The 26,603-nt window shown below is 39.5% G+C and overlaps 1 protein-coding gene across 6 annotated transcripts in view; it reads left to right on the top strand.

The window, feature by feature from the left end:
- The window catches only part of CDON (cell adhesion associated, oncogene regulated), a 103,502-nt gene that overhangs the window by 22,643 nt on the left and 54,256 nt on the right, over positions 1-26,603 (top strand). For 5 of the 6 annotated variants that reach the window (XM_050755662.1, XM_050755663.1, XM_050755664.1 and 2 more), the window contains 6 exons: positions 16,657-16,793; positions 18,844-19,116; positions 20,650-20,796; positions 21,962-22,105; positions 23,076-23,363; positions 24,942-25,211. In XM_050755662.1, coding sequence (XP_050611619.1) covers positions 16,718-16,793; positions 18,844-19,116; positions 20,650-20,796; positions 21,962-22,105; positions 23,076-23,363; positions 24,942-25,211 — 1,198 coding nt within the window. In that variant the 5' untranslated portion in view covers positions 16,657-16,717. The remainder of the gene's footprint in view (positions 1-16,656; positions 16,794-18,843; positions 19,117-20,649; positions 20,797-21,961; positions 22,106-23,075; positions 23,364-24,941; positions 25,212-26,603) is intronic. The other variant, XM_050755667.1, reaches the window with a different exon arrangement.

Genomic DNA, 26,603 nt, shown 5'->3' with positions numbered 1-26,603 from the left:
TTTTCAGGGCAGATTTTGGAAAGCTTACATAGGACATACAGGTATTTTGTTTGTAAATTTTCTGTTTATTGAAATCCCAAAGTTTGGGAACCATTGCTGTGATTTCCATTGAGTACAATGACCTATGTACAGTTATCTATCTTGAGAAATGGCTTCTGTGCTGTTTCTCATGCTAGATGTTTCTTCATCTGTAAGATTTATGCCCAAGTTTTTATGATGCCTCAATATCAAGTAGGGTTCTCTCTCTCCAGCCATGGACTTAAGTTGACTATTCTTCTCCAACAGAAGTGGAAATAGTTCACTTCGTTTTAGGGGCACATTCATTGTTCCATGTGCTGAGGTTAGGAGGCAAGTACCTAAAAGCCTCTGTCTATATAAAAACTGCTTTGTAGATGTTTTATTAGTACTACTATTGGTTCTTTTAATTAGTAGTATGTTTTATTTGCACCCTGAGGCTGTTCAAGCACAGAAGGTAATTTAAATCAACAAAATCATTTCTTCTGTTTTGGAATACTTACATTTGCCATCTGATCCTTTACTCCTGAGGTACTTACTTAGGTTGGCAGGGAAACTGGGAAGAGAAAAAGATGATTATGTGGAGTTATGAAACATCTTAAAACGTAAGTTCTTGGAACACTTTGTAACTAAATAGTTTTCAAATTGGAAATGCTCTTTTGTTCATAACCAGAGATTCTTTTTTTTTTTTTGAAGATGGAGTTTCACTCTTGTTGCCTGGCTGGAGTGCAGTGGGACAGTCTCGGCTCACTGCAATCTCTGCCTCCTGGGTTCAAGCGATTCTCCTGCCTCAGCCTCGCGAGTAGCTGGGATTACAGGTGCCCATCACCACACCCAGCTAAATTTTGTATTTTTAGTAGACACAGGTTTTCACCGTGTTTGCCAGGCTGGTCTCGAACTCCTGACCTCAAGTGATCCTCCTGCCTCGGCCTCCCAAAGTGCTGGGATTGCAGGCGTGAGCCACCATGTCCAGCCCGAGATTCTTTTTTTGAGATAAATACTGAGTCTTCAGGAGAAGACCTGTCTCTTCTACTGTATATGTGTTTCTGACAGTCACCAGAATTCTACGGATACCTCACTGACTGTTTGACAGTGGCCGTGACGTTCACAAAGTAAAGTTGGCTAGGGAAATTTCTCCAAATTCTTTACTCAAATATAAAGTGAAAGGCCCCCCTCTCCAGGTTCTTAGAATGAAACTGTGAACTTCACGTCTTCTACTGTTTGTTTTTTTTTCTTTTCAACTTAGCTTTTTGTTTTTTTGAGTGAACATGAACACTCTTTTTTGCTTGCAAACTGAAGTGATGAACTTAAATGTTTGGAGCTGACATTTTGTTGATTTTGGATATCTTTGCAGTTTTTTCCCTCCTTTCCTCTTAGTGCAGTCATTTTTGGAGGCTGCCATAGATGAGGCAAAACTATAGTGTAAGATAAACTTTTAAGTGTTTGTATGTTTTTTCGTTTACACACAGCAGTTGTAAATATTGTCATAGAATTCTAAAGCTGGAAAAAACTGTGGAGTTTTTTTTCCCTTTGCAGACAGGACCTAAGCCATACTAAGTTAGTAAATGTTCTGCCTAACATTCTCTAGGAAAAGGAGATGAATCCATTTAGACCACCAACTAATAATTTTGTTTTCAACATATTGTTTTAAAAAATTAGGGATCCTGTCATGTTTTGAAACTTTTTTATACCAAAAAAATTTAAAATTCAATTGCTTATTAATTGCTATACAAGAGTTAAAGATGTCAGAGATTGAGTGTTTTAAGAAATGAGGTCAAGGTCTCTGTTATTTTATTCTACTGTATCCCCCCACCCATATTTTTTCCCTAACTACCTTGAATATAGGAGCTCAGTATGTTTTGCTGCATAAATGAATGAAAAGCTGCTCTTTGCAGTTTTAGGTTGTAGATTCCCACCCCACTCCGTCTGTCCTTAGAAAATGGGTTGAATGGGCCGGGTGCAGTGGGTCACACCTGTAATCCTAGCACTTTGGGAGGCTAAGACGGGCAGATCACTTGAGATCAGAAGTTCGAGACCAGCCTGGCCAAGATGGTGAAACCCATCTCTCCTAAAAACACAAAAAGTAGCCGAGTGTGGTGGTGCACGCCTGTGGTCCCAGCTACTCGGGAGGCTGAGGTGGGAGGATCACCTGAGCCCAGGGAGGTCAAGACTGCAGTTAGCCATAATTGTGTCACTGTACTACAGCCTGGGCAACAGAGAGAGACTCCATCTTCCAAAAAAAAAAAAAAAAAGAAAAGAAAGAAAATGGGTTGAATGAAGAGATTTTAAAAAATTAAGGTAAGGATCCATCCCCCAGCATTCTTATAATCCTCAGACCCAAATTAGTTTACATGATGTTACATAAAGAATAAAGTTGTAGGCTGGTTGTGGTGGCTCACATGCCTGTAATCCCAGCACTTTGGGAGGCTGAGGCAGGCAGATCGATTGAGCCAGGAGTTTGAGCCCAGCTTGGGCAACATGAGAGACCCTGTCTCTACAAAAAGTAGAAGAATTAGCCAGCTGTGATCGCTTGCACCTGTGGTCCCAGCCACTTGGGAGGTTGAGGTGAGAGGATCACTTGAGCCCGGAAGGCAGAGGTTGCAGTGAGCCATGATTACACCACTGCACTCCAGTCCGGGCAGCAGAGCGAGACCCTGTCTCAAAAAAATATGAGTGAAGTTGTACGTTTTAAGAAAACTCACTGAAAACAAAAGAAACCCTCATGTTGTGCACAGAAGTCAACAATGACAAGTCCTTCAGGAAGAGGGAGGCCTACAAGGATATATACAGGTGGAAGTGTATTCTGTAAACATAAGGTCTGTTATTGTGTAACTATGAAATATGAGTATAGTATAATACAGAAGCTTTAAGAACTAGGCCAAGACTTATACATGAGAATTGTTTCTTTAAAGAAGTCAGTCACCTTGGGAAACTGCATATTTACTCTCGTGCTGCTGTTATTGTGCCAAAAAAATTGGAATTCTTTTGGAATTACCTTTATTGGTTGTGGTACATTAAAGAAAGAAAGTGTTTGATGACTATAGTCATTAATGAATAAATTGGGTCATAATGTTGGAGTTAAGACTATATGTGTTTAAAAATCAGATGTAATCATAATGAGAATGATATTCATGCCTGCTTTATACATTGATACTGAAAATAATTAATTAGGGATTAACGAACTTCATTGGAAGTTCACGGATTGACAAAGTTTGATGACTATGGCCTGCAATGAATAATTAATAAGGGATTACGTTTTGCACAGAGAGGCATCATTGGAATAAGTTTTTCTGTGTTCCAGGTTGGTTCTATCTGCGGCTGTGTTTTTTGGTAGTATGTATACATGTGTGTATTTATGTGTGTGTGTATGTACTTTTTCTGTATCAGTGTCTGTGAATTTTCTTTGACCATCCTGCCAGTGTTATGTTACAATCCAGCCGCTGCTGCTTCATGCATATGTGGCCTAGCAGAGTTGTTCCAACAAACTTTGCTTTATTTTTGATAGGCTGGACCTGATGCCAAAGGCCACTTCTCGGGCTTTTCTAATTGGATTAAAACTTCATGCTGCGTCGTGTTATGTTTACAAAGATATTGTGATCCTAATTGATTTGTTTTTCTATTTTCTAGTTCATCAGAGCATTGTATCCTGATGGTTACTGTGGTTTTAACTGCCTGACACTGATTTAAAGTTTTCGAGGGTGCAAGTTTTCCTGGCATAGGCCAATGTCTGTTTTTACTTAATTTTGGACTTATCAGTCAATTGGTGCCAGTTACGTACTAACTACATAGTAATCCGTGATTGACTTGTACATCAGCTTATGAATGTGCTTGAAGAACCCCTTTATCAATGCACAGCCTCTCTTCCATGGTAGGATGACAGCTTTGATGAAGCTGTGTCTGACCTAATTCCCATTACCAGTTTGAACCAAGCAGGGGCTTATAAGAAATCTAGATTTCTTCCATTATTGTATGTGGCCAAGTTTAAAGATGGAATAAGGTACTTGGAAACTAGTATTAATACGTTCTAGGTCTCTAGGAAACTCATAACCTGACAGTAAGATAATGTAAAAGTCATTGTGGCAGAGACCCAGTGTTCAGCCAGCATTGATTCAAGTTTATTTGCAGCAAAGATCCTTTTCCAAGATTTCTGTTTTTTCTTATCTGCCTTTTCAATGTTGACTGTGTGTATTTGAATAATGTACTTCATGGAAATGAGTTTCTCCTTGAGGAGTTTTTCCTTGTTATTAAAATGGAATCTAAGCCAAACCCCATGAGGGTGAGTCTTTTGTAACTGCCGGGGAAACTTGTACTTAGGTTAGCCCAGTGCATCAGTCAGTCAGGTCTAAGCAAAGCGCTGGACCTGTTAACAACTCCGTTAGTTACATTACCTAACACCCGTAGGGAGCTCTTTTTCAAATGTGTCCATATTCCTCCTCCTCATCCTCCATCAGAAGTTAGTCAGATGTGTCCATATTCCTCCTCCTCATCCTCATCAGAAGTTAGTCAGATGTGTCCATATTCCTCCTCCTCATCCTCATCAGAAGTTAGTCAGATGTGTCCATATTCCTCCTCCTCATCCTCATCAGAAGTTAGTCAAATGTGTCCATATTCCTCCTCCTCATCCTCATCAGAAGTTAGTCAAATGTGTCCATATTCCTCCTCCTCATCCTCATCATCAGAAGTTAGTCAAATGTGTCCATATTCCTCCTCCTCATCCTCCATCAGAAGTTAGTCAGATGTGTGTCTGCATCTTTGCAATAGCTAGTTCTTAGCAAACTTAGCTTTTAGCATTTGTTTTGTGGTTACCATAACGGCTATTTTTTCCCAGGAAGCCAATTCCAGTGACAAACTTGAAAATCTACCAAATGCTGGATTTGTGGCAAGTGCTGACTCCATGGGACTTGCAAAATAATCCCCTTGAAATTTTCTGTATTTTGTCTTTTTAATGATCTCTCTCACAGTGCTTTTTAGAATTTCACCATTTGTATGCAGCTATGCTTTTAAATATTTATAATGCTCCTGTACAAGCCACTGTGGATGCCAGGATTATCTTCACAATTCTTGGCTTCCTGTGCTCTAGTGGCAGGAAGAAATAGTCTCTTAGAAAGAGAGTGGAACAGGAACACTTGACTTTTTTTAAAAAACACAAATATTGTGAATAGAACCTAACTGAGCTCTTGTCCCCTCTCCTTCGGTGTAATTAGGACCACATTGATTCCTGTTGCAGCTGGCAGCCCCTCACTGTTGCCTTTTTCTGCGTGTGACCCTTGATCTCAGTGACCTTTCCTGGGGTTCGTCCTGGGCCCTTTTCATTGTGTTGGAGCTGAAGTGGCTCATGTGGAGTTGATTATTTCTTTGCTCATTTGGCCTTTTTGGTGCCATAACTCCAAGTCACTTCCATTTTCTTCCTCTACTTTTGGCAGTCCACAGTGAAAGGAAATGCTTTTGCAGGCAGCAGGATCGTTTGTATGCTTGGCTGACTCGATTGAGACTTGGGAGAAGTGGGGGAAGAGTTGTGAAGTCTGTAGGTGTGAACTTTTTTTTAAGTTGATCTGAATGATTGCACGATCATTAATAAGTGCTTATAAAGTGAGTACTGTGGAAAGCTGCGTTTCAAACCCAGGGGGCTTCGTTCTGGCAGGAAGAGAGCGCTCCCAGTGATTGACAGTGGGCCTTGGTGTCTGAGATCCTGCAGCTTTACTTTGATAAGATTTATATGTTCCTCCTATGGACTGGGAGCTATGTGGCAGGTCAGAAGATACATCATTGTTAATTGCACATGACTGCTTTAAGAAATTCTTTAGTTTCTAAAGAAACCCCCATAAGCCCCAGAGAGTAGCATGCTATTAGATAGTATGTTTGTTGCGACTAGACTTGTAGCACTCTGCTTCTCCTTTCCTCCTGTAGAATCGTGGAAGATGTATGCCAGCTGTTACTCTCATTTTGGGAGACCCCCTGTGGACAGCATGAAGACTGTCCTGAATCAAAACATGAAGGAGTCAACGATTAAGGAATGTGTCTGATTACCCTATACTGTAGTACCTTGGAAAGGTATAACAGTGTGAAATGTGAAATTAAATCACATTAAGAAACTCATTTTTAAAGTCTGAGTGTTTGACTCCATCCTTGGAATATCATTTCTGTCTTTTCCTTTTTTGTTTTAAAATTTTTTCTTTAGTAGTATTGATAGTGTGGTTTATTTTGAATGAGGAGTTCCTACCCCTTCAAGCATGGTAGTTTTGGGATTCAGTCTAAGCCATAGTTCCGTGTGTCTGCTGTTGCCTGCCAGAGTGTCATCTGCGACCCAAATCTCTCTTAAGAGCTTCAGGCTTCTTTCTGCTTGCCTGCCCGACCTTCCTTAGAACCCACTTACATCCAGCTCATCTCGTTATCTCCACACCTTCAGATGCTCTCCATTCCCTCCACCACCTCAAACAGCGACAGCAGCCCACGGAAGACCCTGCCGCTCCTTGCACATTTCCCATCTCAGTAAATGCACATCATCCACTCACTCACTTGTCTAAGTCAGAATTCCGGACAGCAGCCTCGATTCCTTATTTATAGTCACAGCAGTGGGGAAGCAGAGCAGTGGATAGATGAATGGATTCCAAAGATGTCCTAGGTCCTATTCTTTTCCAGTCCAACTCATTCATTGTCCAAGTCCTGTTGATCACAGAGCCTCACTCTGTCACCCAGGCTGGAGTACAGTGGTGCAATCATAGCTCACTGCAGTCTCAACCTCCTGGGCTCAAGGGATCCTCCCACCTCATCCTCCCTAGTAGCTGAGACTGCAGGTGTGCACCACTACGCCGCGATACTTTTTGTATTTTTGGTGGAGATGGGATCTCCATATGTTGCCCAGTCTGGTCTTGGAATTTCTGTGCTCAAGTGATCTACCCACCTTGGCCTCCCAAAGTGCTGGGATTATAGGTGTATGCCACCGCTCCTGGCCTCTTACATCTTTTAAATATGACCGTGTCTTACAAATTTTTGAAAAATCTTTCAAATTTATTCCATGATATTTCTCCAGGACAGGTCCCCATATCTTTCACGATAACCTTCTAACTTCTCTTATCCTCAGCCATTTTCCACATTGCAGTGTCAGTGGTTTTTCAAAGGTGTGGGACTGATCATGTCCTTGCCTGGTTAAAAGCCTTTAACACCCTCCTCTCAGAATAAAAGCCAAACACTTTAACATGATTTATATTGTTCTTTCCACTCTTGTTTCTGCTCACCTATATTGCTTTCCTCTCACTGTGTCTTATCCTTCTCTTCTTACTGTATTCTCCAGCCCATACTTCCTTACTCTGATTCTGCAAACACACTGTTCTTTCTGCTTGGAATACTTCCTTCTTTCTCTTCCTCGCTTCCTCTACTGCATCCCCCAAACGTATCCATCTGATTTCACCTGGTCATTGTTTCCTCTGAGAAGTCTTCCCCTCTCCAAGTCCAAATCTAGGCTAAGTGAGCTTTCTCTTTTTCCTGGAGCACCTACCTGTATTTGCTTTATTCTGTTGCTCACCTGTCTCTTTCTCATGTAACTGCTTTAATCTCTGAAAACCTTTGTTTCCTAAAAATTCTGCCTTTTAGTATAAAGCATGTCCGTTGCTTTTCATGGAAAGAGTCATGATATGTTCTTTCCCAATCCAAGATAGCCAGATTTCGCAGACAGAAAAGCATATCAATGGAGCAGTGAAAGCACATTTGTAGAGACGGTAAAAGATACTTTAAAAGTAAATAAATCCAGTTTGTTCTTAAATAAAATGCACTGATTTTATTATGCTTGTGAAAGGAGGAAGAGAAGCCTTGAGGCTGGTGAAAGAGGAATGGTGAGGAATTCCTTCACGGGTGGTGTAGAGTCAGGAAATGGGTTTTTGGACACTGGAAGTCTTCTTAAGGCTCGTAGTTACCTCGCATTCAAACTGCACTTAGAAAATAAAAGCACCTAAAATCACTTTATGGCAAAACAAAAGCTCAACACAAGAGTGTTTCACAACTCGCGGAAATGGTGCACACACACTGCAGACAGAAGATTACAAGAATCTCACTAATTAGTGGAATCTCACAGAAGATCAGTAGAATGCCCACTGTCCTCCCCCTCAGTTGGCATCTGAACACAAAGCACAACGTTTGGGGTCATCCAAACATAGCATGCAATTCACTTTTTTCTACATGACGTGGTGTAAAGTCTAAAAACTGTGGTATTATATAAATTGGTGTGTGCAGCTTTGCCTGAAGCTATAATATCAGAGTATCACTTTTTAGAGTGTTTTTCTTTAGTTTCTGATTGAAAAAGTTGTTGTACTGAATAAAACGAAGCTATGTTTTTTAAAAAGTGGAATAACTTTCTAAGAGCCATTATAGCAAAAAGTTGCTATCTGCGCCATTCCTATGTTAGATGAGTCTGTATTTTAATTGCTTCCTTACTTGTCACCTTTCCTCACCTGATTGTAAGCCTCATGCGGGCAGACACTATGTCTCTTTTATTCATGGCTGAGTTTCCAGGATAGCTCAGTGCCTGGTATATAGTAAGCATGCACCAAGTATTTACTGAATAAAAGATGAATTCCTCTATTTTGAACTCTTTCAATACTTTTTACTCTCTTATTGCATTTAAGACTTTTTTCTTTTTTCTAGAGATAATTATGTTCATACCCTTGTTTCTCAATTGAGCAGTGTCCTTTAGTTCGGTGGATCTTTGTACCCCTTATAGGTTCTTGCCAAAAGTAGATGTTCTGTGTATTAAATGGATTGATTGAATGAATGCTTACTTGAAAAGTAGAGTTATTTGAGAAGTTTCTGTAGGAAATGATGTTAACTTCTTAGTCAAATATTCAGAATGAAGAAAACTGACAGGAGATTTAAAGTTGCCTGTGGTTAAGGTCAAGGTAGCCCAATGGGTTAAAATACTATATTTGACTTCTATAATTGAAATTGGACTGCACTAATCTTGATAGTACTTAATCAAGAATTTTTAAGTAGACATGTTTTTGTTTTTCCTTGTAGTTCTGAAAATAAGTTTTTCTTAGTTGATCAATAGCATATTTTGAGATAGATTGTTTGAAAATAGAGATCAATCATTGTTTTAAAAAAGGAAATTACCATGTTTCATACAGAATAAGATTCTTTTTAAAAAGCAGAATCTAACTTAAATAATTTCTTATTTTGAGGAACTATACTGATCTCAAAGCCAAGTTTTTGCTCACAAATTAATCACAGTTATTTCCTAAGCTTGAAAGAAAACTACAAGAAAGTTTGGAATAGGAGGCTAGGAAGAGGAATGATTCAGAAAGACAGCCTTGATCATCCTTATGAAAGCAAAGGCGTTGCTTCAAAAACAAAGTAATCAAATCTAGAAATTCAGGAAAGACTTTTCCCAAAGGATTATTCTGGCAGCATGTTGAAAAGGGGTTATAAAAGCAATAAGTTCACAACCTGAACAATAAGTTAAGTAAACGTTAGGAAAGTATTTCCTTTCTTATTCTAGGATGAGGTATACCTTTAGCTTCCCTCTGCCCACAGAAATGCTCTAAGCTTGGAATGGCATATAAAGTAGAGCTTATAGGACAGACTGCCTCCTATGTGGATGTGGGAGAAAGGCGTAAAGAAAGCCCTGTGACTTAGGAAACACCAGCTGTTGCTTAGTGACATTTGGACTTTGGGAGCAGTACTTGTGCCACACAAGACTGGGGAGCCTCCAGAGATTTTTACAGCATTGAGGAACAAGTTGTCCTGCTTTGTAGATGGGTTAATGGTTTTACGACACGTAGCTGCATTTTGTGTGTTTGTGTGCATGCATGTTCTACAGTCTTTCTCTGGAGAGACTACTGCCAGGCGCTTTCCTGAGAGCAAAGTGACCACTAAGCATCTTCTCAGACAAATCACCCACTCAGCTTGTCAGTGAAAAGAATGCAATTATGTGGGCCACTAGCTTTATATGAAGATGGGAAGGAGATGGAAGAACTTTCTCGTGGTTGTGCTAATTCCATTTGAGACCACTGGGTTCGATGAGCCCACCACTTCTGTTTTTCACATAAGGAATCAAATTCTAACCTCTTTACTGATTTTATTACCTCTAGTAGATTAGGGAGGGGTACATATATATACACACATATATATGTGTGTGTATATGTGTGTGTATATATGTGTATATACATATATGTGTGTGTGTATGTACACATATATGTACATTTAATATATATACACACACATATATATATAAAACGGACAAGAAAAGCAGTAGGAAAGGGAGAATACGGTTTTGAAATGAATGGCAATTTACTGTTTTGAATGTCAGCAAATATTCCCTTAAGGTGTCAGCAGTTTTTGCATATAAATTTGAGAAATACGTTTGATGAGTTAAAACCACACAGTGTAACAACAGTAACTCCTTATTCTACTATATAATAGATTATGGGTAAAAAGCAGAGGTTTTGTGTCCACATTGTTTTTTCGTCATTAGACGTTCACGGATTGACCAAGTTTGATGAATATGGCCTGCAATGTCCATGCCTTACATTCTTTTTCCAGTTACTTTTATGTAACTTTAGAATATTGTTTTAAAAAATCCCTCATAGAGAGTGAAAGTCACTTTATGCCTTAGCAAGTATTTTAGTTCATTACTCAAAGTCATGATTTATATCCACACTTTGCTTACCACAGTGTGAGTATCTAAACCATTTGCCAGTGATGGGGAGTTACCTTCATGTGCCGATTTTTGTTGTGAGGGATGGGGTTGGCTATTGGGGGCCTCTTTTTGGAACACAGCTTGACAATATGTATTAAGAGTCTTGAAAATGTTTGTATTCCCTGATCTAATATAATTCTACTCCTAAAAATGTCCTAAGGGCATAATTAGAAGAGTGGTTTAAGATTTATGGACAAGGCAGGGCGCGGTGGCTCAAGCCTGTAATCCCAGCACTTTGGGAGGCCGAGACGGGCGGATCATGAGGTCAGGAGATCGAGACCATCCTGGCTAACACGGTGAAACCCCGTCTCTGCTAAAAAATACAAAAAACTAGCCGGGCGCGGTGGTGGGCGCCTGTAGTCCCAACTACTCGGGAGGCTGAGGCAGGAGAATGGCGTGAACCCGGGAGGCGGAGCTTGCAGTGAGCTGAGATCCGGCCACTGCACTCCAGCCTGGGCGGCAGAGCCAGACTCTGTCTCAAAAAAAAAAAAAAAAAAAAAAAAAAAAAATTTATGGACAAAATGTTCATAGCAGTATTATCTAGAATAGCAAAAAAGTAACACACATATATACACACACACACATATATACACACACACACACATATATATACACACACACATACACACACACACACATATATATATACATACACGCCCCCATATATAAAAATGTAGCCTAACTATCCAAAAGAGAATGGTTAAGTAGACTAAAATACGAGACATCCATGCAGTAAATTCTCTGCAGCTGTTAAATGGTTTGTTTATGAAGAATTTTAATAAGGGCCAGGGGCAGTGGCTCATGCCTGTAATCCTAGCAGTTTGGGAGACTGAGGCAGGCGGATTACTTAAGGCCAGGAGTTCGAGACCAACCTGGCCAACATGATGAAACCCCATCTCTACTAAAAATACAAAAATTAACCGGGCGTGGTGGCACACGCCTATAATCCCAGCTCCTCTGGAGGCTGAAGCAGAGAGTCACTTGAACCTGGGAGGTGGAGGCTGCAGCGAGCCGAGATCACTCTACTGCCCTGCAGCCTGGGCAACAGCAAGATTCCATCTCAAAAATAACAAAAAAAGAATTTTAATAAGGAAAAATGATCATTAAATAGTAAATTAAAGCATTTAAAACCCTAACATGTATTACCACAATTATGTAAATACAGTACACCGCTTATATGGAAAAGATGAGAAGGAAGTGCATCAGAATATTGACTTGTTTTCTATAGGGGGCGGGACTGTCGTGTTTACTTTCCTTTTTATATGTTTATGTATTTTCTGCACATTCTATATTGAATGTGTACTTTTTTTGGATGAGTATTTGTATAGAAATTTAGCAGTTCTTGTAAAACTGACATGTAAAATATGCGAAGAAAACTTGAATAATTTGTTTAAAATATCACTAGGCATTATGCTGACAACATAGAGTGCTTTAAAAAAATTCAAAATGAAACCTGAAGTAAAAAAAAATCCCTGAAGTAAGAAAAAAAAAAAGGCAGTGTGGTTTAAGTCAGAATTCTATTCTATCTGACATGATTTAAATCAGAATTCTGTTTTTAATTTTTACACGAGGAGATTGGAATGTTATGTTCACTAGAACAGAGGTTAAGCACCTTTGGCAAGTAATGTGCCCACGTTATGTGTGGAATAGAGTGGGATGGTTATCCTTATCATGGATTTTTTTTCTCTGCTGGTCATTATTTCCAGATTGAAAGAAAAGGTAAGGAGGATGGGATAACAACTATGTAGAAGAAATTAGGGTTATTGTCCCCTTTGCCAAGGTCAGTTTCTATAGGTGAGAAAAATGACATACACTTTAAGGCCACTGACTTGTGAATAAGAAGATGGCAGAAACCTTGTTTAGTTATGGTGAACTTTGTCAAACAAAATTGTGTTTATTTGCCAGAGCAATGTAGGGGAACTTAAATACACACACACACACACACACACACACACACGCATTTGCATGTACATATACACACACACGAATAAATTACATATATATTTGGTTTTCTAATAACTTACTAGTTAAATAGCCATAATACTAATGTTAAGGGTTTCTTTTTTGATAAAGATAGTAGTTTTGAAAATGACATATCATTGAAAGATTTTCCAGTAGTACTAATGGATATACTGTGATTTATACGTATCTAATCTTTGTGTGGTCAGTAATGTTTATTTGTGAGGTTGGGCCTGGGGTGCTGTAACTAGCTGTTGACTATAATGTCAAGCTACCCAACTCCATAAAACAGCAGAGTCCAACTCCTTGTTGTCATTATCACAGTTCTTTAACAAACTGAGCAGGCTTGCCTTAGATAAATACAAACCAAGCCAACACGTATTTAGTAAATGCCTTTTCTGGCCATAGGTTCTTTCCAACTTCCAGAATCAACTGAGAGCATGTAAAGAGTAACCCAATAGAAAGATAGACTCAATAAAGAAGATTCCTGTGTGATAATATTTAGGTAGCTGTAATGAACTGTGAAACTTTCAAGGACAACTATACAGTCACTCAGTAGGTCATGCACTAGGGTTAAAGTTGACTCTGAAATTTGTTTCAGTACTTTTTAACAAATAAATAGCTGAAAGATTTGGCAAAAGGAAGAAACAATCACAATCCTTCTTGTCGTCGTTCTCTCAGGAAAATGTCTCCTGTTAAGTTATTTGAATGTTTACTTTGCCTTGACTGCTTTCCAGTGTTGTGTCAGTTCTTACCCTTGAACCAAGTGAGAATTCAAATAAACCAAAAAAGTTTTCACACAGCTGGCCTCTTCTGCCGTTGAGTCATGCCGGTAGTCTCTCTCCCACTTTTTAAAGGAGGTCAGCAAGAAAAAACTGGAAAAGCGGATTCATAACCTGATATCCGCGAGCTAGAGAAACTTGAGTTTGCACCTTTTAGATTTTGGAGTACTTGGCATAGAGAAGGTGAGCAGATTCTGGGAGATACTATTTGATTTATTAAAAGCTGTACTTAAGGTGCCTTCCTCTGTATTACTACCTAATTTTATTAATGGTTAGCGTTCATCTTTCTTTGCATAAATGAAAATGCACGTAAAATTCTCATTTCTAAAATGTCATTAATGTAGTACTGTCATTAGATTTTGTTGTATTCTATAGTCATAGATCCAGTGTCTAGCCCTGGCTAAGCAGGAACATGGGGCATGATTCGCAGACATAGTAGCCTAGTCTAGCATAGTACCTGGGATATAGTAGGCACTTACTGTATTTTTTGTTGATTTTTTAAATTATACATATGAATGAATAAGTGAGTGAAGGAATAAACAATACAGCTAGAATATACCAAATTCAGATGAGATGGCAGTTCTCATTAAACACTACTCCTTAAGGTACTTCTTGGAATTGCATTCTATTGTATTCCTTTCATTTTAAGAAACATTTTTGAAATACCTACTTTCTGCTAGGCACTAAAATTTTGCAAAGCTAAATATGATGTCATTCTTGCCTTCAAAGAGGTCACAGTTGTGTCACTAGATAAGTTACATAAGAAAGTATTGAGTGCTGTGGTTACGCATGTCCCAGGTGTAGAGGAAGGATAGAAGAGAAAGAATTGGCCATATCTGGAGAATGGCATGGACATTGTTAATTTTGCTAGTTTTATTTATCTTTTATATTGTCCATCTCTCCTACTTGAATATATGGTATACATTTTTATGTGTTACTTAGTTTTATGTATACAGTTTTAATTGCCCAATTCCACCTCTTAGGATAGTCTTAGCATATGATAAGTATTCAATAAGTGTTTGTTGCATGAACGATTTTTGATAGAAATAGCAGACTGCCTCCAAAAAGTATGTACTGATTTTATTTCCACCAGCAATATGTGATAATGATTTTTGCTCACATTCTTGCCAGTGCTGGGTTTTGTGAAACTTTTTTAGTTTTACCAAATGTGCTATACTGTCTCTATAGTAAAATACACACACACACACACACCCCCCCCCCACAAACAAACCATCCCTTGACTACCATCTGTCTTCAGCAATTCTCCCTGTTTTTCTGCTGCCTTTGTATAGCAGAACCCTGGAAGGAAGTGTCTGTGCCTGCTTCCTGTTTCCTGTCTTCCCATTCTACCCTGAACCCACCATCATGCGTTTGTCTTTTCTCCACTGAAACCACTCTTGTCAATATCACCAACGACCTTCAGTAGTCCTTTCTGATGGTGTCTCATCTTACTCTGCTTTTCATTGATGTTTGAGACTGTTGATCACACTCTTCTTCTAGAAATATTTCTTTTTCTTATTTTTTAAATGTATTTTTATTTTTTTGATATGGAGTCTGGCTCTGTTGCCCTGCCTGGAGTGCAGTGGCACGATCTTGGCTCACTGCAACCTCCACCTTCCAGGTTCAAGCGATTCTCCTGCCTCAGCCTCCCAAGTAGCTGGGATTACAGGTGCACGCCACCAGGCTCGGCTAATTTTTGTATTTTTAGTAGAAACGGGGTTTCACCGTGTTGGCCAGGCTGGTTTCAAACTCCTGACCTCAAGTAATCCTCCTTCCTCAGCCTCCCAAAGTGCTGGGATTACAAATGTGAGCCACTGTGCCCAGCCTAGAAATATTTCTTATGTTCTCCCTAGACAAATAGATTTTTTTTCTATTTCATTAACTACCTCTGCTGCGTGTCCTTGGCTACTTCCCGTCTCTAAAGGTTGGAGTATTCCAAGGCTCTTCTGTTTTGTCTCTTCCCCTTTCCTCAGTCCTCCAAACATATTTTCCTTAGAGAGAGCCCATCTAGTGCCAAGGCATTCATACTTTTAAGATCTACATTTCCAGCTCTGATTTCTTCATACAGCTCCAAACTCATACGTGCAACTGTTGACTTGACAGTAATACTTGGATGTCTAATAGATAGCTCAGACTTACCTTGGCCAAAACAGAACTAGTGATGAACCCTCTCTCCTGTCTCTCCCTCTCTAGTCTTCCCCATTTCAGTAAACAGGGCTATTATTTATTTTGTGTCACCAAAACCCAAGAGTGATCCTTCACACATCTCTGTCCCACACTATATCCAAGCCTTCGACTTGTCCTATTGGGTCGACCTTTATAATATATTCTGAGTCCAACTACTTTTCTCCACCTCCACGGTTGACTCATTGCTCTAACCACTGTCCTCATCTGTCTCCAGGGTGATTACAGTATGTCCAGCTTAGTCTCCCTTTTCCACTTCAGCCAGTGATCTTTTTAAAGCATAAATAAGATTACATCATTCCCCTTCTCTGTGTCCTCTAAGGGTTTGCTCTTTCATTTAGAATAAATCCCACAATCTTTACCATGGCCTTCAAAGCTGAATATGTGATCTGGTCCAGCCTTCCTCTCTGGCTTCATCCATTACTATCCTTTTGGCTTATCCCACTCTCACAATGGTGCCAAGCCCAATCCCAACACAGGCCTGACCTTAATATTTGTGCTTGACCAGTCCATGAGCCAGGAGTCCTCCATCTGAAAAAAAGGGACAAAAACCAGCAGTACCTATCTCACAGGGTTGTTATGAAGATTAAATTCGTGTATTAAAGCACTGACACGGTGTCTGGCACATAGTAAACACTGCGTAAATGTTAGCCACTATTTTGTTATTTTCCTTATATTTACTATTTTGGGGGATGTGGAGGAGGAATACATGTTGGTTGCATTGAGTTTTGTATGTATGTGAGATGTGTAAATAGAAATGCATTATAGGCAGTTGAATGTATTCATTCAGAGTGATTAGTTCTGTGTAGTAAGAGATATCCTAGGACCTTGGAAGAATGAGCAAAACTTCTAGCTCTAGTGTCTAGAGATCAGTTTGTGAATTGGGAAGATCTGGATCATTAAGTGCCTAGTATTTGACGTACTCTACACAGAGCTTTCAAAATAGATGGCCGCCATCATGCTCACAACTCCAGCTGCTCAGATGAAAGATTTCAATGGTTTATATTTTCTTTCCTTTTTCTTTTTTAGTGAACCAAGGCCTGGGTTTTGCTCTGGAAGCCTGTCTTGCCTGCTTCTGTCATCTGGCGCTATGCATCCGGATCTTGGAGCCTTATGTACACTGCTATATGTTACTCTTACAGCGCTGTGCTCTTCTGTGAGTTCAGGTAAGAGGAGAAGAATTGGGGAGGGGGTGGTTTGGCCTTTACTTATCTTAATCTTATAGCAAATAAATTTGTACTGCAATGCTTTGTGGTAATGGTGCTATCTAAAGATGTTTCTAAGATTGGTTTGACCAACTACTTGATTTAAAAACTTGATAAATTCAGCAATTTAAGGATCTCTTAGTAGTGCTTTGGACATTAGCAGGCCTTCCTGTCCTGGCCCTTGTAATTTATCCCTTTTTTTTTTTTTTTATACGTATTTTCCAATCATGCTTTTTTTAAAATAAGGGGATATGTTATTACTAATTTCTGATTTGGAAAGAACAGGAATAAAATGTGGACTATATATGCCAAAGAGAAGTTTTAGAATCAGCATGATACTATGTTCAATTGGGAGTGAGAGAACTTGGTTCAAATTCCAGGTCTGCCACTTTCTCTTATGACCTTGCCTAATTTATTGTCTGCCTCTTTGGGTTACTGAAAAGCATAAATGTGTTTGTTGTTAAATATGTGTGTAAGCCCCATGCCTAAAACATGGTTCACGTGCATTTCTTTTTATTTTAGACTTGTGTAAACATGAATACATAAGTAGATACAAATACAGTGATGTTTATTCATTGAGTACTGTTTTTAATATCTGCTAAAAATACCATATAGCTGTATTAAATTTAATAAGGGGAATATTGGTTTTGTGGTTTTATTTCTGTTTTGCTAAACCACCACCCCAGATTCAGCCAGAAGAGATACTTCCCCTTAACTTCGTTTCTGATTAAATATTCTGTAGGAGTAGATTCAGCAATTTATTGATTTTTTTTCTCTTTAAGTATTTTATTCCACCAAATTAACAAATATTTCTTCCCCCTTCCCACTTCTGAGTTGGAACAGAAGGATCTGCATGGATACTTTGGTGCAGGAACACCCCTGCCTTCCCATGTTCCTGGAGTAATAGAAATAACAGATCAAACAATTTCAAATCCCAAATAAAAATACTAAGCCCTATATTTAAGAAAGGATAGCCTTTGTATTTCAGTTGTGGCTTCCTAACTTTCTATTTCTGTTTTCTTAAAACTTAAACATTATTTTATATTGAAGGGAAGTAATAAGAAAGTACCACAGCCCTCATTTGTAGAAAAACTTGCTCTCATAAATCAAATCCTGTTGGTAAAATAGGGGAGAATTCTTTTTATTGGGAAAGTCATCTTCACTTTTTCAGGTTCTTAACTTCCAATTCTTCCAAGTCACTTTATTAAAAAAGCTGTTTGCCATATCCTTCCTTCTTTCCTTCCTTCCTTCCTTCCTTCCTTCCTTCCCTCCCTCCCTCCCTCCCTCCCTCCCTCCCTCCCTCCCTCCCTCCCTCCCTCCCTTCCTTCCTTCCTTCCTTCCTTCCTTCCTTCCTTCCTTCCTTCCTTCCTTCCTTCCTTCTTTCTTTCTTTCTTTCTTTCTTTCTTTCTTTCTTTCTTTTTTTTTTTTGAGACAGGGTCTCCCACTGTCGCCCAGGCTGGAGTGCAGTAGTGCAGTCATGGCTCACTGCAGCCTCCATCCACCTCCTGGGATCAAGCAATCCTCCCACCTCAGCCTCTGGAGTCGTTAGAGGTACAGGTGTACACCACCACATTGGCTAATTTTTGTATTTTTTGTAGAGACAGGATTTTGCCATGTTACCAGGTTCTTCTTGAACTCCTGAGCTCAAGGATTCACCTGCCTTGGCCTCCCAAAGTGCTGGGATTATAGGTGGGGCCCCAGGGCCCAGCTGCACTTTGCTATTTCTTATTAATAGGATTGGTATTGTATCTGATTTATATCATCAGCATTCTTGTCTTTTGTACCCTAATTGTTAAGTCCTAGGCTAACATGTTGCCCTTTTTCACTTCCAATAAATAGGCTCATAAGAATTTTGCTAGAACTTTTACAAGCATCAAGAACCATAACATACATAAAATAAGAGATTGCCTTTAGTTATAAAGATACAGATGAAATGTGTTTAATGTAATCTTCTTTCTCTCTCCTCTTATCTCCTGTGCTTTCTTTGCATATGGGGAATATTCCCTTGTAGACTTGGCACCTTATTTTACTTCTGAGCCACTCTCTACTGTCCAGAAACTTGGTGGACCTGTAGTACTACATTGTTCTGCTAAACCTGGGACCACTCATATCTCATGGTTGCATAATGGAAAAAAATTGGATGGAAACATGGAACATATTAAGATTCATCAGGGGACTTTGACAATTCTTTCTCTTAACTCCTCCCTTTTGGGTTACTACCAGTGCCTTGCCAACAATAGCATCGGTGCCATTGTGAGTGGCCCAGCAACAGTATCTGTGGCAGGTGAGTTTAATTTTGTCCCTGTTATGTATGGGTTTTCTGGAAATTACTGTTAGTGCTTGCATTTCTGAAGAGGGGAAAGACTATGGACTTTGGTGTAAGGCACATAGGAGTTTTTATCTCAGCCTTGGCTCGTGCTGTGAGTAGAACTTGTGGAAGTGCTCTTAGACCTCCGTGAGCCTGGCCTGGTGTCCTCATCGGTGACAATGATATGGAAATGATTGTTTTAAAGTTATACAGTTAGGACAGTTGTTTTTTTCTTTATAATCTCTGCTGCTTTGCCAGGGAAGGACCCTTTTCTAATGTGAATTCTGAACAATTTCTTTATGAGTACTTGGAAGTCCATGATATCATTAACAGCAAAAGCTGTTGTCTACTCTGACACTTAGTTATTTCCTGGAGTCCTTTGTCTTTCTTTCACACCTGTTTTATTTGCCTTGATTACTGAGTGATTTTAATTCATTTAATGGAAACCATGATTAAAAAGCAGGAAAAAAGTAACTGTAAAGAAAGGAATGTTGAGTATTGAACTTACGGAAAATCCGGAATGCGTGGTTTTTCTTAGTAAGTTGGAGCCATCTGCCTTTCAAATGGTGATGGCTTCCAGTAATGGAAAACGTCTTTGTAAGGGCACCCCTATTTACAGAAGAAATCTGGATTCCCCAGGAGTAGTGAGTTTGTCATAACTGAGAAGAGTAAATGTTTTTGTAGAGCTGTGACCCATGGACAGCTGTAAGACACACACGGGCGGGCTGAACTCCTTGTGGCAGGCTGCTGAGTGCTTTGAGCCCTGGAGATCATAAAGAGTTCCCCCGCAGGCTCCATCCATAGTGAACTGAGACTGAGAGGAATTGAGACCAAGTTCGTAGATTCAGATAATCTAAATAATGATATCCTTCTTTATTTTTTTGGTGTCCTAGGTTCGTTCCAGAAATCATTTTACATTTTATTGCAATGTGAATAACTACAAACAGATTAGGGATCTGTAGGGAAAGTGAGTTTTGATGGGGGACTGGATTGAAAAGGATTTGTCTTGACCAAATGGGAATAATTATGCTTTATAGTTCTAGATGTCTTCAGAGCAGTTTATATTTATTCTGGTTCCCTAGAAGCATTGACTTATGAAAAAGGGTGCCATGACTTAGGTCTTAGCCCTCAACCATGCACATCTGCCCCAGCTGCTTTCTTTTTTTTTTCTTTTCTTTTTTTCTTTCTTTTTCTTTTTCTTTTTCTTTTTCTTTTTGAGACAGGGTCTCACTCTGTTACCCAGGCTGGAGTGCAGTGGCACGATCTTGGCTCATTGCAGCCTCAACCTCCTGGGCTCAAGCGATCCTCCCACCTCAGCCTCCTGAGTAGCTTGCCCCAGCTGCTTTCTGAGATGGGAAGATCATGCAGCCCTTTGGACTGGGGTCAGCGGCCACAAAAGGCCACGCTGCAGATGTTGTTTCTGATTTTTAAACTTCCTTTGGGAAAAAGAATTCAAATCTGCATTTATTTATTTACTTATTTATTTATCTGTTTCCTTATTTCTTTCAGTTCTTGGTGATTTTGGTTCATCCACAAAGCATGTTATTACGGCAGAAGAAAACAGTGCTGGTTTCATTGGCTGCAGGGTACCAGAGAGTAACCCCAGAGCTGAGGTGCACTATAAAATCCGGGGAAAATGGCTGAAACATTCCACAGGTGAGACCTTTTGTGAAAAGCTGGTGGCACACACAGAACAAATGTTCATTAAATAAGCTGCTTCTAAGCTCTGTGTGCTAGAGATGAACTGTAGATGCAAGAAGGCATGAGTGGAGAGGACTAAAACAAATGGTTACAATATACATATAATTACGGCCCCATCCCCTGAGGCCTCACTCCCTCGGTTCCTTCAGACCCCCATCAGATTTCACTTCCTTGGAGAAGACAGCCCTCATGGTCCTATCTAAAATAATATACCTGGTGCTCTCTGGCCCCTTTATTTAGTTCTGCTTTTCTTCATAGAATTGATCACACCTGATACTGTGTTATTCATATTTCTGTTAGTTTATGATTATATTTCTTTTTCTCTGACCTCCCCACATACCCCTACTGGAACGTGGGCTGCATGCATGCAGGGTTTTTGTCTGCTCTTTTCCTTGCCATAGCACTTGTGCCTGGCCATTGTGGGCGGAAAGTAGCCCCTTAATATGTATTTGTGGGAAAAAAATGAGTGACTAGACAATGCAGAAACACCATGTGACCAGTGCTGCAGGTAGAGGTTTGCCAAAGTCGGAGCATGTTTCCTGTGCTTTGAGATTCACTATCATTAAAATGCTTCTGCCGAGTTTGATTTGCTGTGCTAATTCTGTTGACCTTTTTTTTCTATTCTGCTTTGACTTTCCCTTTCCTTCATTTAAGAAATTTTCCTTGATTGCTTCTTTGCCGCTAATCTCACGTCTAAACGTAATGCAGGCTGTCTTGTGGCTGACGCCTGTAATCCTAGCACTTTGGGAAGTTGAGGCAGGAAGATCACTTGAAGCCAGGAGTTCAAGACTAGCCTGGGCAATATAGTGAGACCCCATTTCTACAAAAAATTTAAAAATTAACTGGGTGTAGTGGTGTGCACCTGTAGTCTCAGTTACTCAGGAGGCTTAGGTGGGAGGACCGCTTGAGTCCAGGAGTTCCAGACTATAGCAAGCCGTACTTATGCCACTGTGCTCCAGCCTGGGTGACACAGTGAGACCCCCATATCTAAAATAAAATAAAATAAAATAAAACAAAATAAGATGGAATAAAGCATAATGATCAACCTTTGTGAGTTTTAGTTGTGCTGTGGTGTCCTTCATAAAGGGAGAGGCCTAACTGCACTCCCTTCCTTCCTCAGAGAATTACTTAATCCTTCCATCAGGAAATCTTCAGATTTTGAATGTATCCTTAGAGGACAAGGGATCATACAAATGTGCAGCTTATAATCCTGTCACACATCAATTAAAAGTTGAACCTATTGGCCGAAAGCTCCTTGTGAGTCGTAAGTATTTGGGAGAAGAATGGTAACTGGTGGAAGAGGAAGAGTCCTCATAAAAATTTGGGCAATGATAGTTCATTTTTTTTCAAATCCTGTTTGTTTATCATGAAAAGTCTTACCAAAAAAGGAAATACAGGCTGGGCATGGTGGGTCACCCCTGTGATCACAGCACTTTGGGAGGCCGAGGCAGGTGCATCACCTGAGGTTAGGAGTTTGAGACCAGCCTGACCAACATGGCGGAATCCCCGTCTCTACTAAAAATACAAAAATTAGCAGAGTGTGGCGGCGCGCACCTGTAATCTCAGCTACTCGGGAGGCCGAGGCAGTAGAATCGCCTGAACGTGGGAGGCAGAGGTTGCAGTGAGCTGAGATTGCACCACTGCACTCCAGCCTGGATGACAGAGTGAGACTCTGTCTTAAAAAAAAAAAAAAAAGTAAGTACATTAATGCATTATAGAAGAGTACTGTACATGCTTCAAAAATGTAACTTACAGAAGGGCATTTTGGCTAAGGTGACAGAGTGAATACATGTGGAGGATTTTGCCCTTTGTTCAAACAAGAAGAAATAGAGGAGATATAACTTTATAGTAGTGGTCATTAAATTGGTGTCTGTGAATTTTGAAAAAAAAAAAAAAAAAGAGATATGTCTGTCCTCTTTCTTTCAGATGTGATGAAAATCACTGTTGAGTTTTAGGTTATGGCGGTTGCGTTGAGGTAGCACCAATAGTTAGAGCACAGTAAAGGTGTGGCTTCTGAACTTGTTGGGAATTCTGCATTTCCAAACCGCCAATTCAGAAGTAGCCCTAAAAGACCACAGAAATCTTTTAATTCTCAACTAAAAAGGATTAAACTGCCAAATAGGACCTTGTAGTATAAAGAATAGATGGGAAAACAGTGATACCCACAGCTTTGCTAAGCAAGAGATTAGAAACGAAGACTTACTAATAATCTCTCGTCTCCTTTCCTTTTTCAGGTCCTTCTTCAGATGATTTTCACATTCTTCACCCCACCCATTCACAGGCATTAGCTGTTCTTTCTCGTAGCCCCGTAACCTTGGAGTGTGTGGTGAGTGGGGTCCCGGCTCCTCCAGTGTATTGGCTAAAGGACGGGCAGGACATTGCACCAGGAAGCAGCTGGAGAAGGTTGTATTCTCATCTTGCCACAGACAGCATTGACCTAGCGGACTCTGGAAACTATTCCTGCATGGTGGGAAACAAGTCTGGAGATGTAAAATATGTGACTTACATGGTTAATGTACTTGGTAAGATGTTAGTTTTTAATTTTTTTCAAATGAAGCCATTTTTCTGGTCTAACTGATATCTGAAGGAAAGATCCATTTGTGACATTGAAATAGGGAATATCTAGAAATATCTACACCCTAGCCAGAACAAGTTTCATTTTTATAACGGAATTAGGCCATTTTTCTGGGTGGCATAGAGCATTTCGCATGGAATATTCTTGGGAACCTCACCCCCAACCTAGTTATGCAATATAGTGATTATTCTCTCTTCTTCATAACATGGAGGAAAAAACTGGAAATCAGGAGAATGGAAGAATCTAGCTGATATCCGTGTGTAGTATCTAGTAGTAGTAACTAAGACAGAGTACTAATGAGAAAATGTCAGGCCAGGCATGGTAACTCACACCTATAACCCCAGCACTTTGGGAGGAGGTCGGAATACTTGAGCTCAGGAGTCCAAGACCATCTTGGGCAACATGGCGAAACCCCATCTCTACCGAAAATACAAAATTTAACTGGGTGTGGTAGCACAGGCTTGTAATACCAGCTACTTGGGAGGCTGAGGTGGGAGGGTGGTTTGAACCCGGGAGGCGGAGGTTGCAGTGAGCTGAGATCACGCTATCGCGCTCTATTCTGGGCGACAGAGCCAGACCCTGTCTCAAAAAAGAAAATGTCATCTCAAAAAGAAATCAATCTATTTAATTTAATTTTCTTTTTTTGGATGCTTTACCAATGCCTGGGTGACAAAATTGAATTATTTCTACCCACATTTCTATATTTATACTTTATTTCAAAGCTATTCCTTTCTTTCTAAGCAGCTGCTTACCTCACTATCGTGTGTAGCTGCAGAAAATGCTTTCCTTTATTGAAACAGATTTTCATGAAAAAAATAGGTGGAAAGTGGTTTAATAGTGAATAAAATTGTTGTAAACCCTTTGCATGTATTTATAATATTTATAACCATAACCTGCTATAGGTTAGCGACACTGGAATTAATGTAAGTGTATGACAAGTGGGCTTTGGAACTCAGTGATTAGGACTGGATTAATATGCATAATTTAGACATATGCTACAAATTCTGATAAATGATTTACTTTTTCTGGGTAATAAGTGACTTGAAGGATCCCTAAAGGAAGTTTCATTTTTTTGTTTTCGCCTGTTATACATCTAACCTCAAAGTTGAGTTGACCGTAAAAATAATTTAACCTCTGAATAAACATTCTTCTGTTTTGGCTCCTGTTTAGTGTGAGATCCAGGGAAATTGTTACTGTATTTCAAACTAATCACCTGAAATAAATGCTAAGAGAAGCCCAGGATTAGAAACTCTTTCTGTATATATGTGTATTCCCATATGTTGTGGGGAGTTAAGTGGGTGGAGTATTCTATGAAACGAGATGATATGTTATTAGTAACATATGGTTTATCCTATTAGTGGAACATTTCCAATTTTTTTCTTGATTACCAGAGCAGACAGAAGAATGTGAATAAACAGTGCAACTTTGTTTCAACTGGTTATTGGTAGAAAGAAGATTTTTATGACTTGATAATTTAAGAATTCCATTTTGAGGGCAGAGTTTAATTTGTGTGTTTTATTTTCAGAACATGCTTCCATTTCTAAAGGACTACAGGATCAGACAGTGTCTCTGGGTGCCACAGTACACTTTACCTGTGACGTTCGTGGGAACCCAGCCCCCAACTGTACCTGGTTTCACAATGCACAGCCTATTCATCCTTCCGCACGACGTCTAACTGCTGGAAACGGACTGAAAATCAGTGGGGTTACCGTGGAAGATGCTGGGATGTATCAGTGTGTAGCAGATAATGGGATTGGATTTATGCAGTCTACTGGAAGACTTGAAATTGAAAATGGTAGGCTTTTAGCTCATGCCAGTCTTAAGAACTTTTATTTTCCAGGTGGGCTTTTGTTGTGGTCAAAAATGAAATTATTTTTACTGAAAGAAAATAACCCTAGCACCATACAAGAACGGTGTTCATTTTCCATGTTCCTTGCTAGTGACGGTAGGCATTTCCATGAAGAAGTAATCTTATTTAATCAAGCTCATTAAAAAAAAGTTTTTAAAAACTTTTCAACAGATTCTTCATACTTTAAAAATCTATATGGTACAATCTCTCTCTTAATCTTTTTTATTTATTTATTTATTTTTAATGATGGAGTCTCAATCTGTTGCCCAGGCTGGAGTTCAGTGGCACGATCTCGGCTCACTGCAAGCTCTGCCTCCTGGGTTCACGCCATTCTCCTGCCTCAACCTCCTGAGTAGCTGGGACTACAGGCGCCTGCCACTATGCCCGGTTAATTTTTTTAAAAATATTTTTAATAGAGATGGAGTTTCACCGTGTTAGCAAAGATGGTCTCGATCTCCTGACCTCGTGATCCGCCTGCCTCGGCCTCCCAAAGTGCTGAGATTACAGAAGTGAGCCACTGCGCCCGGCCTCTCTCTTATGCTTATTCCCTAGACAGTCAGTTCCTTTCTTTAGAAGTAGTTTTGTCAGTTTCTTGAGCAGCCTTGTATGTAGTACACATACAGGTGGTTTCATACAACATGAGAGAGTGTATGTGCGTTTTATAACAATATCTGTTTTTGTTTTTGTTTTTTTACCTAAATAGTGGTAGCATTCTTTACCATAATTTTTTTACTTAACATCTTGGGATATCTTCTCACATGGTACATAAAAAGTATTTTCATTCCTTTTTAAAAAATGGCTGCTTAGTGGTCCATTGTATAGCTGTAACAATTTGACTAGTACCTGATTGATGGTTGTTTTTAATCTTTTGCTATTACAAGTAGTTCTATAAGGAACGCCCCTCTACAAAGATTATTTTGCACATGTGAGTATTTGTAAAAGAAATTCCTAGAAATGAACTTGCAGAATAAAAGCGCATCTGTGGTGGTAATTTTGGTAGAGATTACTGAATCACTCTCCATAGTCATTCCCAGTGTTCGCTCCCACCAGCAACACTTAACTCTCCTTGTTTCCTGAAACCCTTGCCAACATGGGGTGTTGTCAATTTTTAAAGTCTTTGCCAATCTGATAGGTTAAAAAAAAAAAAAAAGAACCATTTAATCTGTATTTCTTTTATTACAGGTAAAGTTGGGCATCTTTTCATGTTTTTGAGCCCCTTAAATTTGCGTTTCTGTGTATTGACTGTTCTTTGTCTTTTGCTTATTGAAAAAATTAGGTTGTTGGTCTTTCTTCTTCTTGATTTATAAGAGTTCTTTATTAGGGAAGTCCATTGTTTAT

The sequence above is a fragment of the Macaca thibetana genome, chromosome 14 (genome assembly GCF_024542745.1).
Source record: "Macaca thibetana thibetana isolate TM-01 chromosome 14, ASM2454274v1, whole genome shotgun sequence".
NCBI classification, from domain to species: domain Eukaryota; kingdom Metazoa; phylum Chordata; class Mammalia; order Primates; family Cercopithecidae; genus Macaca; species Macaca thibetana.
Note: the sequence above shows the minus strand (reverse complement) of the source record. Positions and strands in the feature narration are given on the sequence as shown.